This window comes from Leiobunum rupestre, chromosome 10 (assembly GCF_980474605.1).
Source record: "Leiobunum rupestre chromosome 10, qqLeiRupe1.1.hap1, whole genome shotgun sequence".
In the NCBI taxonomy this organism is placed as follows: Eukaryota; Metazoa; Arthropoda; class Arachnida; order Opiliones; family Sclerosomatidae; genus Leiobunum; species Leiobunum rupestre.
Window position 1 is genome coordinate 53,775,756 of NC_143393.1, and position 16,119 is coordinate 53,791,874.

The following is a 16,119-nucleotide window of genomic DNA, read 5'->3' on the forward strand; positions in this document are numbered from 1 at the left end:
AAAAATATAAGCATCCGATGCAAAAATTATATTAAAATGCAAGTATCTTTATTTATAAATTCAAATTTACGAATAAAGATGAGGAAAAATTAAAAGCGTCTGCTGTAGCCATAGAAATCTCATAGGTAACTAGAATGCTGCCGTGTAACTGGCAAATGGACCAAACGCCGTGGCAGACGATAGCCAGATCTCAGCCAATCAGAGCTCAAAGAGTGGTTCTGCCAAGAATTTAATGTCACCAGAGAGAATGCCAAGGTCTATCTCCTGCGATAGTAGCGGAACCAAGGAGGATTATTATCCTCCTTGGCGGAACCACTCTACGGCCTCTCATTGGCTGAAGGTTCAATGCGAACTGGCGTCAAGCTCGGCCGTAGGCGGCAGCATTCTAGTTACCTATGAGATTTCTATGGCTGTAGCCGCTACCTATCTAGCTTTCAATTGTGAACCAATTAAAGGAGCGTAGTTCTAGTGTAGTTTCTGATAGCGAATTCCTTTTCACAATTTTGTTTTATCGTTTTCATTTGCCAATTTGAAGGAGATATGACGTTTTCTTTTCACAATTTTCTATGTTCCTTTCCATTGTCTAATTTCAACGGAGATATGACATTTTCTGAAGTAGTTGGCCAGTTTGTCAATTTTACAACGAAAGTTTCCCGGATAGTGTGAATACGCTTTCAGCATAACCAGGAAGAAAAGGTGTAATGTTGTAAAAGAATTTGAACTGAAGAAGTTTTATTCAAGCGCCTATTAGACAGCATCGATGATGTCTAAAATTAGACGGCTTCTAGTCGACTTAGACGGCTAATAAGGAATTCAGACACAACTAGAATTTAGCCAATCCGTATCCGCAAATATTTAGCCCGAGTATTAGGTCACGGCTTCAGTTTCTATTCCTAAACTGTATTTTCAGTGGTCTGCAAGCTGCAGCACCTTGCACTTGCAGTTGTAACTTGTAACTCGCTAACACTTACGGGGATTTCATCTTGGAGCAGGGAAGTATTCTGGAGTGGAAAATCCCATAGCGGTAATAAGAACGTCCTTTCCCGGCTATTGCTGTTAGAATTACCCAGACTACCCCAGTTAAACCGGTTTTTGGTCGGACGTCAGCTTTATCCAAAGAGTATAAAAACTACGTAACCTAGAGATATAATGACGGTCGAAAGCAGTAAAGGAAGTTGTAGCAACCGGGGGGGAAGGCACTCAGTGAATTTGCACTTCAAATTTCGGTACCGCAGCGCCACTACGGCAGTTTTAAGTGGCAATCATTTTGATTTAGTTCAACATTCTTGAAAATTCCTTAAGGACTTGGCTACCTTTAGGGCTTGGCAAGGTTAGAAAACAAACGCCTTATTCTTCAATTTTTGAAAATAAACACCGAAACAACGAATCCACAAATTCTAACTAAAAAAATCACGAAACAGTAACCAATTACTGTCACTTTTTTGAATTGACAGATATTAGACAATTAAATATCCAAATTGCCAAATTTAGCACCTCCGCAACACCGTAACTGCCATTTTTCTCCGGTATTATTATTTATTGTACTAAAAACTGCCGTAGTGGCGCTGAGGTACCGAAATTTGAAGTGCAAATTCACTGAGTGCCTTCCCCCCCGGTTGCTACAACTTCCTTTACTGCTTTCGACCGTCATTATATCTCTAGGTTACGTAGTTTTTATACTCTTTGCTTTATCTGCCATCATTCTGGCTTGATGACGTCCGACCAAAAAGAGCATGATGGGAATTTTACAAAGCCGCAGGTGGCGCCCGACTTTTCCACTCCAGAATACTTCAATTCTCCAAGATTTCATTGTAGGGTAAGAAGAGTAAGGCTATGACGTCATTTTACCCCGATTCTGTGGTGGCGAATAGTTTGAGCTAGGAGTAGTAAACACACTAGGTTTGAGTCGGAGTAAAAACCTTTTTCCAAAATCGCTAGCAGACAACAAAATCCGATTTTCTAATTTACACCGCCTTTTCAAAAGGAGTCAAAAGTGTAGTCCTAACAAGCGGATAGTTTATGGGACGGAGTAATTCTCATCTCTGGAACAGGCGAATAAAACATTTTAGGGTAAAAAGAGTATACTTTTAGTCCGAGAACAGGTGAAAAGAAACCGCCTAATTTTACTTTGTCAATTTCGCAACCGAAACGAGTAGGTGGAGTAACGGCGATAGCTTCTCCAGAGTAGCGCCAATAATCTAGCGTCTGCTACAGACCAATTAAAAATTCATAAGAACGTTTTTTCTTAAATAAACTTATCAAAATATAAGCCACCGATACAAAATTTTTATTAAAATGCAAGTATCATTATTTATTTAGTCAAATTTACGAACAACGATGAGGAAAAACTAATAGCGTCTGCTTTAGCCGCTACCTAGGTTTAAATGGTGAACTCATAGAAATCTCATAGGTTACTAGAATGCTGCCGCCTACGGCCGAGCTTGTCGCCAGTTCATTTTGAATCTTCAGCCAATGAGAGGCCGTAGAGTGGTTCCGCCAAGGAGGATAGTAATCCTACTTGGTTCCACTACTATCGCGGGAGCTAGGGAACGTCATTCTCTCTGGTGACATTAAATTCTTGGCAGAACCACTCTTTGTGCTCTGATTGGCTGAGATCTGGCTATCGTCTGCCACGGCATTTGGTACATTTGCCAGTTACACGGCAGCATTCTAGTTACCTATGAGATTTCTATGGGTGAATCAAAGGGAGCGTAGCGTTAGTTTTCGGTAGCGAATAGTAGATATTTCAAAAGGCATATCGGTTTAGCTAACACACTTTTATGTTTAACTAATAGACATGTTCCATGAGATCGATAAATAAATTAATTTCGGGAAAGTCTCAGTTCTACAATTTGTTACGTTTTAGATTCAGTTAATGAGATAAACATTGAGGTTGAGATTTTTTTTAAATAAGATAAAAACTAAAATATAAAAATTTTGGGATTCCTATAACCAAAAAGGGAAATTCCAAAATTCTTCGAATGGAAGCACTGAATATTACAGCTTGAAAATTACAAAATGGCAGACGACGTGTCCGATGAAATTTGCGATAGTTGGGAAGATATGATAGAAAACGGGGTAAATTCAATAATTAATTTTAATTTTGTGTTTGACACTTTCAGAAGAATTTATGACTGCTAATATATAACAAATAAAAATTTTATTTCTATTAATCGGGGATTTTAGGGCGAAAGCTCTTAAGCCTTGGTACCATAATTTTGAAGATCTAGAGCCCAAGAGGCCAAGGCGGTCTTGAAGTTGAAACTCTCGATTTAAGATATCTTTAAAGTTGAATGTGGCAGAAAATGCCACAGTTTTAATTTAATTTAAAAAAATACAACCTAAACCTTTCAGTGGCATAGAGAACCAACATTGGTTTGAAGAGGGAATATATTTATAATTTAAAACAAATTAAAAGATAAATCTGGAAGAAAACAGTTAACTTTTCAATAGTTTATGGTGTCTGAAGTATTGCTTAGGAAAAACGAAGTCGAGTTGTGTAAAAGTACTTAATATTTTGATACTGGAGAGCCCAAGGTCAAGCAAGTTTAAAAATTATTTGTTAGGTTTCTGATTTGTATTAAGAATAATTGCTATGATAATCTATTAATTGAAGTAGACTAAAAAGAAGGGTAAAGCAACACAGAAATTAATTAATCATTCTGCCACATGTAGAAACACTTAAAGATTTTTATTTCTTTCAAAAGCCCTCAACCTGCGTAACATTTGCCCTCCGGTAGGTATTGGTTGCTTGGGAATTTTATTTAGTGAACTATTTTAGTGGTCGATGCTGCCATTGTTCTGAATAGTACTTCAAGCAACCTTGTTTGCGTTGCCCATTGAGTGATCGAATTGTGAACTTCGGTTTGTATTACTGTAAATGGCCATTTTACAGGCTTTCTTTACATGTACAATAAATGGGCCTCTTGCTTTTCAAAAGATAATACTGTAAAGGGGCCTTCAATGCTGAAAGGATGGCCTTAATGTAACAACCTTAGTAGCCCTTTATTGTTGTTTTAAAACTGTGGAGGAGCCGATAGAATAAATGGTATTATTGATAGAGTAATTTACTTTAAACAGGTGTTAGAAAAGAAACTGGAGGAACTTAAAGTAAAAGCTGTTGACACTCCAAAAAATGGCAAAGCACCACAAATGCAATTAGAAGATACGACTCGTACGCAATATGTCATTACTGTTCCTCAAGTGAAAATTCTGAAAAGACCGACTGACGCCAAAGTTGGTCAATATCCCTCTAATGAGAAATCCCCCACAAAACAGCCCCTAAAAACTTTAGAACAACGTGAAGCTGAATATGCTGAAGCTAGACTCAGAATTTTGGGCTCAGCGCAACATGTGGAAATGCAAGAAAGGTACATGCTTAATTTTAAAAGAATGTTTTTTTTATATATTTTGAAAATTTCTTAAAAAAAATTTTCTAGTCTTGTAAAAATTGCCAACAATGAAGGGTTTACTGGATCAAGCGGAAATGTTTTGGAAAAGTTAGTGATAAGGCAACCCAAAGGCCCCGATGGATCAAAAGGTTTCCATCAAGAGAGGTAGCGCTAGGATATGCCAAATTGACGTTTTAAACCGTCAGTTGCTGCACTTTTATCAACTCCCTTTCCAAAAGCCTGTAAATCTAACAAACTTGTGTAAAATTTATCTACATAAAGTGTTGTACGATATACTCGTGTGGCTTTTGGGACATCAAGGATAAAAATAATTTAACCTTGGCAGCGAAATTTTTACAATGTTTTAACTATAACTTTGGTTTGTGCTTTTCTACATTATCCTTTTTAAGGTTTGTGTTATTTATTTTTTGATTTTTTTGGTAATATTTTCCGCTATAGATGCTCGGCGAAAAATTCCTATGTAAATTTTATGTTGGACTGTTGTTGTAATTTTAATTGCTTATTTTTTGTTAGAGAAGTTAGAGTTTACAATAATTGCTTAAAAATTTTAAATGGACAATTCAAAACTGCAAAATTGAAGTAAAATGAAGCGTTTAACTCCAAAAAACCCTATTGCTAATTTTAATTGTCCAATTTTGAAGAGCGCAAATTTCACTAAATTTTTAATTAAAAAAATCATGAATCTCTATATCCAAAAGGGTTTGGTTGTCTTAGGCACCAGGCGGACATAAAAGTTCATTTTCTAAAAATAAAAGCAATTTCTCAACTTTAAATTTCTGATTAAAGACCTTTAATTGATATTTGAGAATTAAAATATTAAGGGAGCATGACCTCTCGTGATAAAGTTAAAACGTGAAAGAGATACGATCTTGTAGCGCTCCGAGAGGAAGGTGAAGTTGCCATTGTAGATATTTCTAACATGGAAAGAGTGGGTGGTCACAAAATGGCCTCATTGTAAACCATATTTGTAATTTTCTTCATGATGCAAACAAAAAATTATACCTAAAGTATTTTGTCACAATAGATTGTACGAAATAGGCCTAAATGACTTATTTTAAAATGAAAATATCAAATAACCATATTTTAAATTGGACATTAAATTTTGAATTTCGGTTTTTATTCATAACCAACCCTCAAAATGCCTAAACAATACTTAATTTTTATCAATATAATTTTCTTGTAGATTTTATCTCGTATACTTTGTAGAAAAACTTTTACGATGCCAAAAATGTACAATTTAATTTTTGGAGCGTTATACTAGTTGACTAAGGTTAGAGAATATGCTTATATGTTACTTATGTAGACTCCTTTCTCTTGGTAGTTTTAAAAGCAATATCTATTATAGTATTTGCTTTAAAATTATTTTTAGGTATTGTAAAGAGAACACAAATTAACCAAGATATTAAAATTAGTGACTGAAAATTACTGTGTATTAAATCTGTCCTATTATATTAAGGCAAAAATAATTTGGTATTGAATAGATCTTTCTATTCTCCTACATGAATCATAAGCTGATTTTAAATTCAATTCAGTGTTAATGAGATTTAAAATATTTTTAATTTTATTTATATTACACGATAATATTAACGTTTATATACACCATTTGAAATAGATGTTAAATGTTTTCGCTAAAAAAGGTTTAATAAAGTATTACAACTCCAGGTTGATCCAGACACGTTTAAACTAGTCAAGAACCGAGAGTCAACTTTTTTCATAAGATAAAATAAGTATGACACTGAATGACTTCTTGCAAAATTAAAAGATTGTAAAAGGAAAATCTCTATCTTCATTGGAATATTTTCTGCTAGGCCAGTTTTAAAAGTGATCAATATGAGCAAATCTGCATTTAGGTCTCAAATAACTACTTTTAAAAGTTAAATGAGCATTGGTTTCCAATGAAATGCTATTTTTAATTTTAAAAGTATTTCAAATTTCAATAAGCCTTGGAGAAGGCTGGCATTGTTACACGGCAACTTCAAATAGAAGTAACAACTTGCAGAAGTTGACAGTACTTATCAACGTAATTATTTATACTGTAATACAACCACCTGTGGCTGGCACTACATCATCCCCGCTAGATAAGTTTCTCTCCTTGACATGTAAACTTTTTCAATACGTTTATGAAGGACTGTCGCTTCTTGGACCGTGGTTGGCAAAATACAAACACTCCACATATGGAAGTTAAAAACCAATAAAACTGGAATACTTTCTTTACAGGTTAAACTTTTAACTTTTTAGTTGTTATATTTTAAAACCAGTTTGTTTCAGCTTAATTTGCCAAGCCAAACTCTGTGGTAAGTATTTCTCACTGTCAAAAAATTAAATGTCTGTCTTTCTGTAATGAACCTGTTTCTTTTAGTTTACATTTGCAGCAAAGATATCGTCTGTATTGATTGAAAACCTCTGGCTTCTTTAAAGCATTTTGGGCAATTGAATTTCGGATCAGCCTTTACATTGCTCTAAATGTAAAAAAAAACATTCCTTTATTAAAAACATCACTAAGCTGTAAATATAGGGTTTTTAACTTATACACTTCTGCCTAAATCTTTTAATCTGTGGATAAAGTTTTAAAGCAAGTAAAATTGTGAGATGAGAATAAAACTTAAATATATCTTAGGGTGCCCCACAATATTTAGCAGTTTAGCAGTAAAGTTGTATTGTTGCATTCCATCAGTGATGATGTTTGACACTTAAGTCTTGGAAAAAGTGGTATTTTTTTACAATTATTATTAAAAGTTTACTAGTAGTAATTTATTTAAAATCGTTAAATAAGGTATTCAAAAGTTTTGAGATTATCTTACTTTGAAAACACTTAGTATAACTAAAAATATTTAAAATTGAAAATATATTTGAACTGCCTAACCATTTGAGTTAGCCTTATTACTCGAGTACTCGATAAAATTTTAATACTCGACTCGATACTCAAAATACTTAAACCTAAAAATTAACACACACATGCCTAAAATTAGTGCTTTGCTAAATACACCATGTATTAACTTGTTGCAACTGACACATCGTGAAAATACGTATTATAAATAAGTAAATATCCTTATGAATGTAATTTTTTCAATTTTAGACTGAGTAAAACTATATAATTAACTTCCAATATAAGGCATGTTAACTATCAAAAAAGGAGTTTTTGGCCAATTCTGTAAAATAATATTTACCGCAATGCAATAGTAACAGAAGACATGAACACATCCAATATCTGATGGTCTTATGGGAACTTCATTACAAAACGCACAGTACGCTAGGTCACTAGTGGTTCTTGGTCTCGTGGTTCCTTCACTTTGTTTTGGCAACCACAAAAATTTCAGAACATAATTTTTAATCCGGTTTAGATTTATAATAGGCAATGCAAATGATAGGAATTCCTGAAAAAAGGTAATTAGATTGGATAGATATTGAAGGACGACCAATTTGGCAACATTGAAGGGAGTATAAGGGATGGTGCATCAACAAGATTATTTTTCAATCTATTAGGAATGCTGTTGAAGTCTGTAGGAGCGTATATTTTTACTGCCATATGCGAAACTAAAATATCCCAAGGGCATTCTGCCTAGATTACTTGAACATGATTCGTTCAAAGAAAATTCTGTTGAACCAATCACTATGTGAATTTAAGTGATTTGAAAATAGATTAATGCATCCAATTATTAAAAACTTTTATACTCCCATTAAAGGGCAACACAAGTGAGCTGGCATTTGTGTGACTATGTATGCAAAGTGCGAAATTTACAGTAAACTCTGCGTGGTCTCGCTAGTACCGAGTGGGGGTGTAGGGGGTTAAAAAGTACAGTGCTTTTTCTTTTTTTTTGCCACAGAGCTTGCGTTGCCCTTTAAAGTTTAAATTTGATGTACAACTTTACAAAGTCAAAAATCATACCGCAAAACCATGCCAGAGAAGTTCCCTGTTCATATACTCATATTGAACCTACAACAAAAGCAAATCCAACAAATTTATCATATAATTACCTTTCTAACTGTTATTTCCTACACACCTGTCTAAGTTTTTGCGGGTTTGAATTTCCACTCCGAATACCGACAAATCTTTCTGTCCACAATTGATATTTTCCTTCCCTTAGAAAAGCCAAAAAATGAAGTAAACTGGAAAACCTTATTGATAGCTCGACAAAGTTCGTGATTTTTAGAAGCTACCAAGTTAAAGATTAATTTATACACTCTGCATCAATATTAATAATTATTTGAGTAAAATGACGCATACCATGTTCTGTTGTTGAATGTTAAAATGATTAAGTATTTGAGTTGTAGCTATCCTTTGACTTAACCAACTCATAAATATTTGAAACAATGCTAAATGGTTCCGTTTTGAGTTTGTAATTGTTTTAAGATCATTTACATCAATATATTCCAGATCTAGCATCTTTTGACCAATAGTAGCACCAACATTTTTGGTTGTATACTAGTTAGATTAAGGCAATTTTTAACTTTTCTCCATTTGTTGCACTAAAATAATTTTTAAATAACTACATACCTTCCATAATAATAGTTTCACAAACGAATTCAATTCAGGTTCAATAGTAATAACCAAACGAGACTTTATTAAAAAAAAATAACATTAAATATTAGAGTAAAACGCAAAGGAACAAATTTCCAAAACCCTACACTAAGATGGTGAAGAGCTTTTGATAAACTTGATCGTAAGATTTCAAATATCTCATTGTCGAGAGAGAATGCATCAAGCTGTAATTGAAAAAACTTTGTCAATAATTCAGCTTTTATGTATCAGATGGAAGTAACAGTAACCACTTGTTAATTAAACTGAATTTGTTATTGAAAGTTGAGTGTAGCAGGGAGAGCTTAGCTGACAACTTATATTCAGCTTGCCCTGGCTATCTCAGCTCACTAACGCTTAGGAATTGATAAATAAATATTTATTTAAAATGATAATAACTTGATTGACTCGTGATACGTGTATTTGCATAAATTGAGTTGACCGTTGGTTTTCCGTTTCCATAATGGTCTTCAAGAAGCAAAACTAATGGGAATTGTATCCAAGGAAGATTAAGATTCTTTAATCTTCCTTGTTGTATCAAAACAAAACTTTTTAAACGTACAGCTGCCACGCTTCCCAGCATAGAAGGCCCGCTTAATCTCATAGATATATGAAATAGTGTAGATCCTTACTTCTACGAGGTATTGATACGGAAGCAACAACTAGCAGACTTCTCGTATTTTCTGGATGCGCTACGTTATAGTGCCATCTTTCCACCAAAAGCAAAAAAAAAATTGAAACGAACCGCGTTCTTTTTTCTAAATACTAATTTTTGCCACCGATAGATGACACAATTACGTAGCGCATCTAGAAAATATCAGACTTGTAAATAGCGGCAGTCCACGCATCAAAAACCCCTGAAAAAAAACACGGGACTCCTAAAAAAATGTCTTTAGAAGGGGGTAAAGAGTCCACGGGACTCCCTCAAATTATTTCGTGAGCTGTGTAACAAGTCGGCCCAGGCCGTAATATTAGTTCCACATCAGTGTATTCGAGTGGGCAAAGCCATACACCCTTAGTAGACACAGGTAGGCAAACTAATACAAAGCTTTTGAGGCTTTGTGATTTCTTATCGTTGGATATATAAATTACCACCCTAAGTGAAAGGGTGGATGCCGCCCACCATCAGGAGACCCGGGTGGGCAAACTAATATAAAAACTGTTGAGCCCATGTGATTTCCTATAGTTAGATATACTATTTACCATCCTTTGTTAAAGAGTGGCCACCGCCCACCAGAGGTGGGCAAAAATTGTGAGCGCTCATTTTTGAAAATCCGTACGGAAAGAGCGAGCATTGTAAATACGAACGTAAGCTGATCTGGTTCAGAGAGAGCACCAAACTGAGCATGCTCTAGCTGAACGCGGAATAGTTTTCTCAGTCGTTGATTGCTCAGCGCGCAGTGAGAATGATCCCCCCGATCGAGTAGCGAGGCTTTTCACCGTTGAGCGCTTCGTTTCGTCGAGAAAGAATAGCATCGAGTACCGGGATAGTTTCGTTCGACAGAAAGCGATCACGACCCGCTGAGCGAGACAGCGCCTAGAGATGGAATATTTTTTCACTTTTGAACTCTGTCTGCGCACTGAGCTTTTTTACGGTGAGCGACGGCTTAGTTCTCTCTTCAATGTAACGCTTACTGCGCGCCGAGAAAAAAACGCAAATAAATATTTTTTCGTCTTCTATTGCTTTGCGTGATTGAGTTTTTTAGGTTAATTTAACCTTTAATTTTATTAAACCTAAAAAACTCAATCACGCAAAGCAATAGAAGACGGAAAAATATATATTTGCGTTTTTTTCTCGGCGCGCAGTAAGCGTTACATTGAAGAGATTGGATTTTTTGGTCTCCCATATTCTAAGTACATAAATTCATTCTTGTTTAATGCATATTGGTTTTGACTTAACTTGCAAGGTAATTTGACAAAAAGCTATATTTTAAATTTCGATCTATTTGTGGTAGAGCTATAAACGGGTAGTCTTTACTTGAACTTGTAAGTTAATATACCTAAGTTTTGCGAAAGGTATACGGCAAAGATTATCGTAATAAAAATTTACATTCATAGATATAAAAATACATATGCCCGAATGCCCCTAGTTTTTGGATGAGTATGGGAGTCCAATAATTAATAATGGCGGTGCGTAAGTGTGTGAAGGGAAATAGAGTCTTCAATGCTTTAACTGTTTAAGCGTACGCGTGTTCTTAATAATATAATACCTTCTCCCGATAGTGACTTCAATTTATTATTGTTTCTTTATGGTTCCATGATTGCTTTTATTACCCAGAAGGAAGTTCGTCAGGTGTGTATTGAACTCGTAGTTTGTCTTTGAACCTTTTGTGTGGTGTAACGAGTGATGAAGTTTTTCAATGTCTCTTGTTGATTTATTTGAATAAGAAAATAAGTATCTCATTGTGGGGCTTTTAGAGCATTTATAAGTACATATGGGGAAGAGGGCATTTAAAATTTTCGAGCTCGTTTATTCGAGTACTCACTTTCGAGCGAGGCATCTTAAGCGAGTGTGCCCAACTACCACTGCTCACCACCCGAAAATTTAAAATTTTCAAGCTCGTTTATTCGAGTACTCACTTTCGAGCGAGGCATCTTAAGCGAGTGTGCCCACCTACCACTGCTCACAACCCGAACATTTAAAATTTTTGAGCTCGTTTATTCGAGTACTCACTTTTGAGTGAGGCATCTTAAGCGAGTGTGCCCACCTACCACAGCTCACCACCCGAACATTTACAATTTTCGAGCTCGTTTATTCGAGTACTCACTTTCGAGCGAGGCATCTTAAGCGAGTGTGCCCATCTACCACTGCTCACCACCCGAACAATTAAAATTTTCGAGCTCTTTTATTCGAGTACTCACTTTCGAGCGCGGTATCTTAAGCGAGTGTGCCCACCACCCACCACCCGACGCGAAGTTTGAGGTTCACTTGACCTTAAACTCCGAAAATATACGTAAAATAAGGCGGAAAAAGGGACAATAATTTCGACAACTTAACTAGTCAACTCCCCCCACGTCGCTAAAACTGACAAGAATACAGTAGAAGTTCCGAACAAGTTATGGAATGCTGCCAGTTTTTGACTGGCCGTTGGTGAGTTCGAAACCCGGTTTCGCCAAAACTGCGAATTATTTTCGCAGCGCCATCTGCCGTGTCGTTGCTTTCCACACCAAACAAACAAACAAACACACAACACTTAACGACAATCCATCCATAGCAATAGTCCCACTTCGATATATCTCGATGTGGAACTAAAATGAGGGAAAATTTCGAGAATTTAATAAAAAGTAGAATTATTTTTCTCTTTGAGACATCTGTATAGTCATAAGTGGATCATTCATAAGTGTAAAAATTGGTGGTGTGGGGTTCTATCGCCCAGCTATCCAAGATGGCGGCGATAGAGATCATTAAATTGCTTATATCTCAACCGCTATTTAACGGATTGTCATGAGCAATACACCAAATTAACGAGAAGTGGTTGTCGTAAATTTCATGGTCAATGAAGTTTTTCATAGATGGCGCCATCTGGCGGCTACATTTAATTAAAGATATTTTCGTTTTTTTGAAAACCGTTTGTTTACTTAAATAATGAAAAAAAATTATATTTAATTTTTTTAACAAATATATATTAGTAGCTGAAGATTTTATCAATCTTTAAATATAAGTACTAGTCACCTATCCGAAAGAGTAACGGAGATATATAAATAATCGTACAGGGGGGCGTTTTTCTAATTTTGAGGCTTAATCGATCTAATTATTAACATGCCATTAACGAAAGAAATTTCTGATAAAATGTTATATTTTATTTTTCTGCAATATCACATGGTTTATTTTATGTATATGTTTACCCACTGGTAAACTAATCGCTAATATTCCTAATTGTTATCACAATCAGAAGAATCGGAGTCGCCAGAGTTTTGGAGGTAGTCTTCATCATCCGTAACCATATTTATGCAATTAGAATTTTTGCAAGCGGCCGTACATTTTAAATTATCAAGTAAGCATGTACACTCATTTGGACGGCAAGTTCGTGCGCATTTGCAAGCCATAAGTGTTAGAACTATATCTGGAGCTGGTGGGCCACTCATCCAGAGGATATCTAATTCTTGCCCTTCCATTCGCCATCCGTGACCATCTACGGGGTCGGGAATAACCGGAAACGCTTCAAGACTTCTTTTCCAAAGTGCAGCTTGGTAGTTCGCTCTCAATGTGTGCTGCTTTAGCGTATCAGCGCATGGTGGAAGATGTCCGGATTCAACGTTGCCCTTCTTGGCGCGAAAGATTTGGTATCTGAGTGTATTCACATCTGTCACCTTCGTGTTTTTGCAGTACATTTGGCATGTTCATTTTTGAATTTCATTAAATGTCTCTTCGGACAGCGTCCAACTGGAACCGAGGTCATCGACTGCCTTTCTATATTTCTCATTTTTAGTAACAATCTTTAAGGCTTTAGTTTTCCCTGACCGGCTATAGCGCCAGGGCCGTGCTTAGAGGTCTCGCGGCCCCGGGCGAAATGCATGGGTGAAACTGAGTGTAGCGGCCCTCCGGTATATACATCCCTATGGTGAAATTTTAGCGGCCCTGGGCGACCACCCAGCTCGCCGCCCCCTAAGCACGGCCCTGTATAGCGCTAACCGTATCACAGCCAGTAAACGCGTGTAGCCCTATTAATGCGCTACTCGTTTGAGCTCCGATTGCGCAAACCAGTTTCTCACTTTAGATTTTGGGCGTCTCATTAAAAATATATTAGTGTTTATTTGACCACTGAATGCGATAAATAAAACTAAAACATCTGTGTCATCTGAAACTCAAATTACATTATCGTAACGTTCGGCGGCGTGTTTTGCGTGTAGTACTAAGCGGGTGTCGGCCTCTTCTTGATTAGTGCTTAATTCTTCAATATCTTGGACGTTGTCTTTGGTCAGTTCTATGCATTTTTCGTCAAATGCCACTTATATTTTCTTATTCCCTAATTTATTTATTTTTATTTTATCTTTCCAGCTATCTGCGAGAAATTTGATTAGATGGTTTTTGCTTTCGTTACATGTTAAGAGCCTTCGCCAGTTTTGGATTTTGTGGCTAGGTGGAATTTTACCAAATGCAATTCCTTCTTGCGAGCCTCTCTTAGCTCTTTCCATAGATTTTAGGGAAGTTTTCCTGTACACGTCAAAAACTATTTCTATTCGCTCACTGTCTCGAGCAACTCGAAGAATTTGTAAAATTAAATTATCCGACAGATCGTCGAATGTGTGGTTTTCGCCTTGGAGTTTTTGAATTAATGACATACCGTCTATGATTGTAGATTTTGGAACAGCAACCACAGAAACGGGGGCTATTTGACTCTCTAGATAGTTCGATAACACTGCTTTGTTGGGTCCTAAAGGGTGACTGAAAACATCTTGCATATCCAGTTTTCGACTTTCTGATATGAGAAGCATATTCGCGAATAGTCTTTGGTCAGCTTTTAAAGTGATTTCTTTGTTTTTTCCTTTACGAATTGGTCAGTAAATGTCTTCAGTTTCAACTTTTTAATTGCATCGTAGAAGCCTGACCCTTTCGACAAACGATTCTCGAGGAAAGACTTATAGGCTGAGTCGCCTTTCTCTCTAGCAGACAAAAGATCATTCGCTACGTCCAAAGAAGCTCGAGTACCGGTAGAAATGCTTATAATATCGGACGGGTCTTCTCCAAAAGGATTAGTCCATGTGTTCTCTAATAGGTCGATCCCCTGTAGCACATGAAGTCGTTTTAGGGTCGGGGTACGGTTGAAAAGTCGCTTTATAGTCGACGACCAAATGCCGACCTAAAAACGACCAAACGTTTTTCGACACCAAAACCATAAATCCTTTTTTGGGACTATTTATGGTCGGTATGCCGACCATTATCCGACTTAAAATAGACCTTACATTTAATTATTACCCCAATGGCACAAAAAGTCGATTTAAGGTCGCGCTTTGCCAATTTATCGCTCAAAACTGTGAAACTTTGGCGATTTAATCAAACAAATTGAAATATTTTTCAAATAACTTCCTTTCTGTATTATATTTTTTCGAAAAAGATTATATATTCAATCTGAGAATATTTCCTTATTAAAAATATCTCAGCTCAAGTAGATTACATTCGTATAGCTAAATATATTAGGCTAAGATATTATTAATGAAGATTTATTCGTAACTTTTACTAAGCCCCAAGAAACTCTAGAACTCTGTACTCTAGATTCAAGAATTTTCCGATTGCCGGAAATAAACTCATTGTTTAGCTCCCGTTCATGGGACTTGACCAACTGCATACATGTATATAGCTATATTGAAGGTTTTATTTGGTCATTTTCAGTCACTTAAAATATCAAAAAGTAAGTCGTTTCGACGTAATTATACGGTACATTCTAAGTCGGGATGACGTCGTTTCGGAGTCGGTTCTTAGGTCTATTAAAAGGCGGTAAAGAGTCGACGTTTTGTAGGCGGCCGACCCTTTTACCCCTAGGACATTTGGACCCTAAATACAAAGGCCGACTTTAGTGTTTAGTACCTTGTTTTCAAACGATTAGACTTTTATCAAAAATTTCGTTAGTTGGGTCGTCTGGATTTCCCATCCTCGCACGAAAACCTTTCCACGCCACTCTCAAGAGGACTTCAAACATGAGTTTATGAAAACGAACTGCGCAATTATACTGCTTTCCATCTAGTACTTTATTTATCGACCCCTCTGCTATTACGCCAGACTCGACTGCTAAATCACGAAGTCCCGCATCTTTTTTTTCCTCTAGAGTTTGGGAAGGGCTAGGGCGAAAAGCCATACAGCCCACGGGGACCATTCGGTTAACATTAATAGTCAATAATTCGAGGGGATATTGTCAGTCATAAAAGTTTTAAGTCAATACTTGACATAAAGTTTCAGATAGTATATGAAAGTTCCCCATTATTAAATAAATTCCACTAAATGCCTCTTGATTGGCCCATACTATTTCGGTGGCTTTCGCGTATAAAGCTTGGTCAAATACCACGGCGATATTATTCAAACTTAGCGCTGTTTTAATATCCAAGGAGTTTCGTAAAATTTCCTGAACTGTCGCCAATTCAGTCGCTGGAGCATTTATAGTAGGTAAGTATCCGACGGTATCAGTGTCGATAACGATATTATTTCTTGTCAAGATATTGAAACCAGTCCATGATGCTATTTTTTGATCCAGGGGA

General features: G+C 36.2%; 2 protein-coding genes across 2 annotated transcripts; one reads left to right on the plus strand and one right to left on the minus strand.

Annotated features, from left to right (window-relative positions):
* Positions 1–2,962: 2,962 nt before the first annotated feature.
* LOC149926206 (SUZ RNA-binding domain-containing-like) lies at positions 2,963–5,821 on the plus strand. Its single transcript, XM_090161148.1, has 3 exons — positions 2,963–3,078; positions 4,081–4,370; positions 4,440–5,821. Exons 1-3 carry the CDS (start codon positions 3,019–3,021, stop codon positions 4,558–4,560), a joined length of 471 nt encoding a protein of 156 aa, XP_090017274.1. The 5' UTR covers positions 2,963–3,018; the 3' UTR covers positions 4,561–5,821.
* Positions 5,822–5,989: 168 nt separating this feature from the next.
* Pex2 (peroxisomal biogenesis factor 2) lies at positions 5,990–9,446 on the minus strand. Its single transcript, XM_090160236.1, has 8 exons — positions 9,328–9,446; positions 9,039–9,116; positions 8,908–8,970; positions 8,638–8,835; positions 8,414–8,566; positions 8,299–8,346; positions 7,580–7,786; positions 5,990–6,871 (listed from the first exon to the last, which is right to left on the minus strand). Exons 1-8 carry the CDS (start codon positions 9,388–9,390, stop codon positions 6,773–6,775), a joined length of 909 nt encoding a protein of 302 aa, XP_090016362.1. The 5' UTR covers positions 9,391–9,446; the 3' UTR covers positions 5,990–6,772.
* Positions 9,447–16,119: the final 6,673 nt, after the last annotated feature.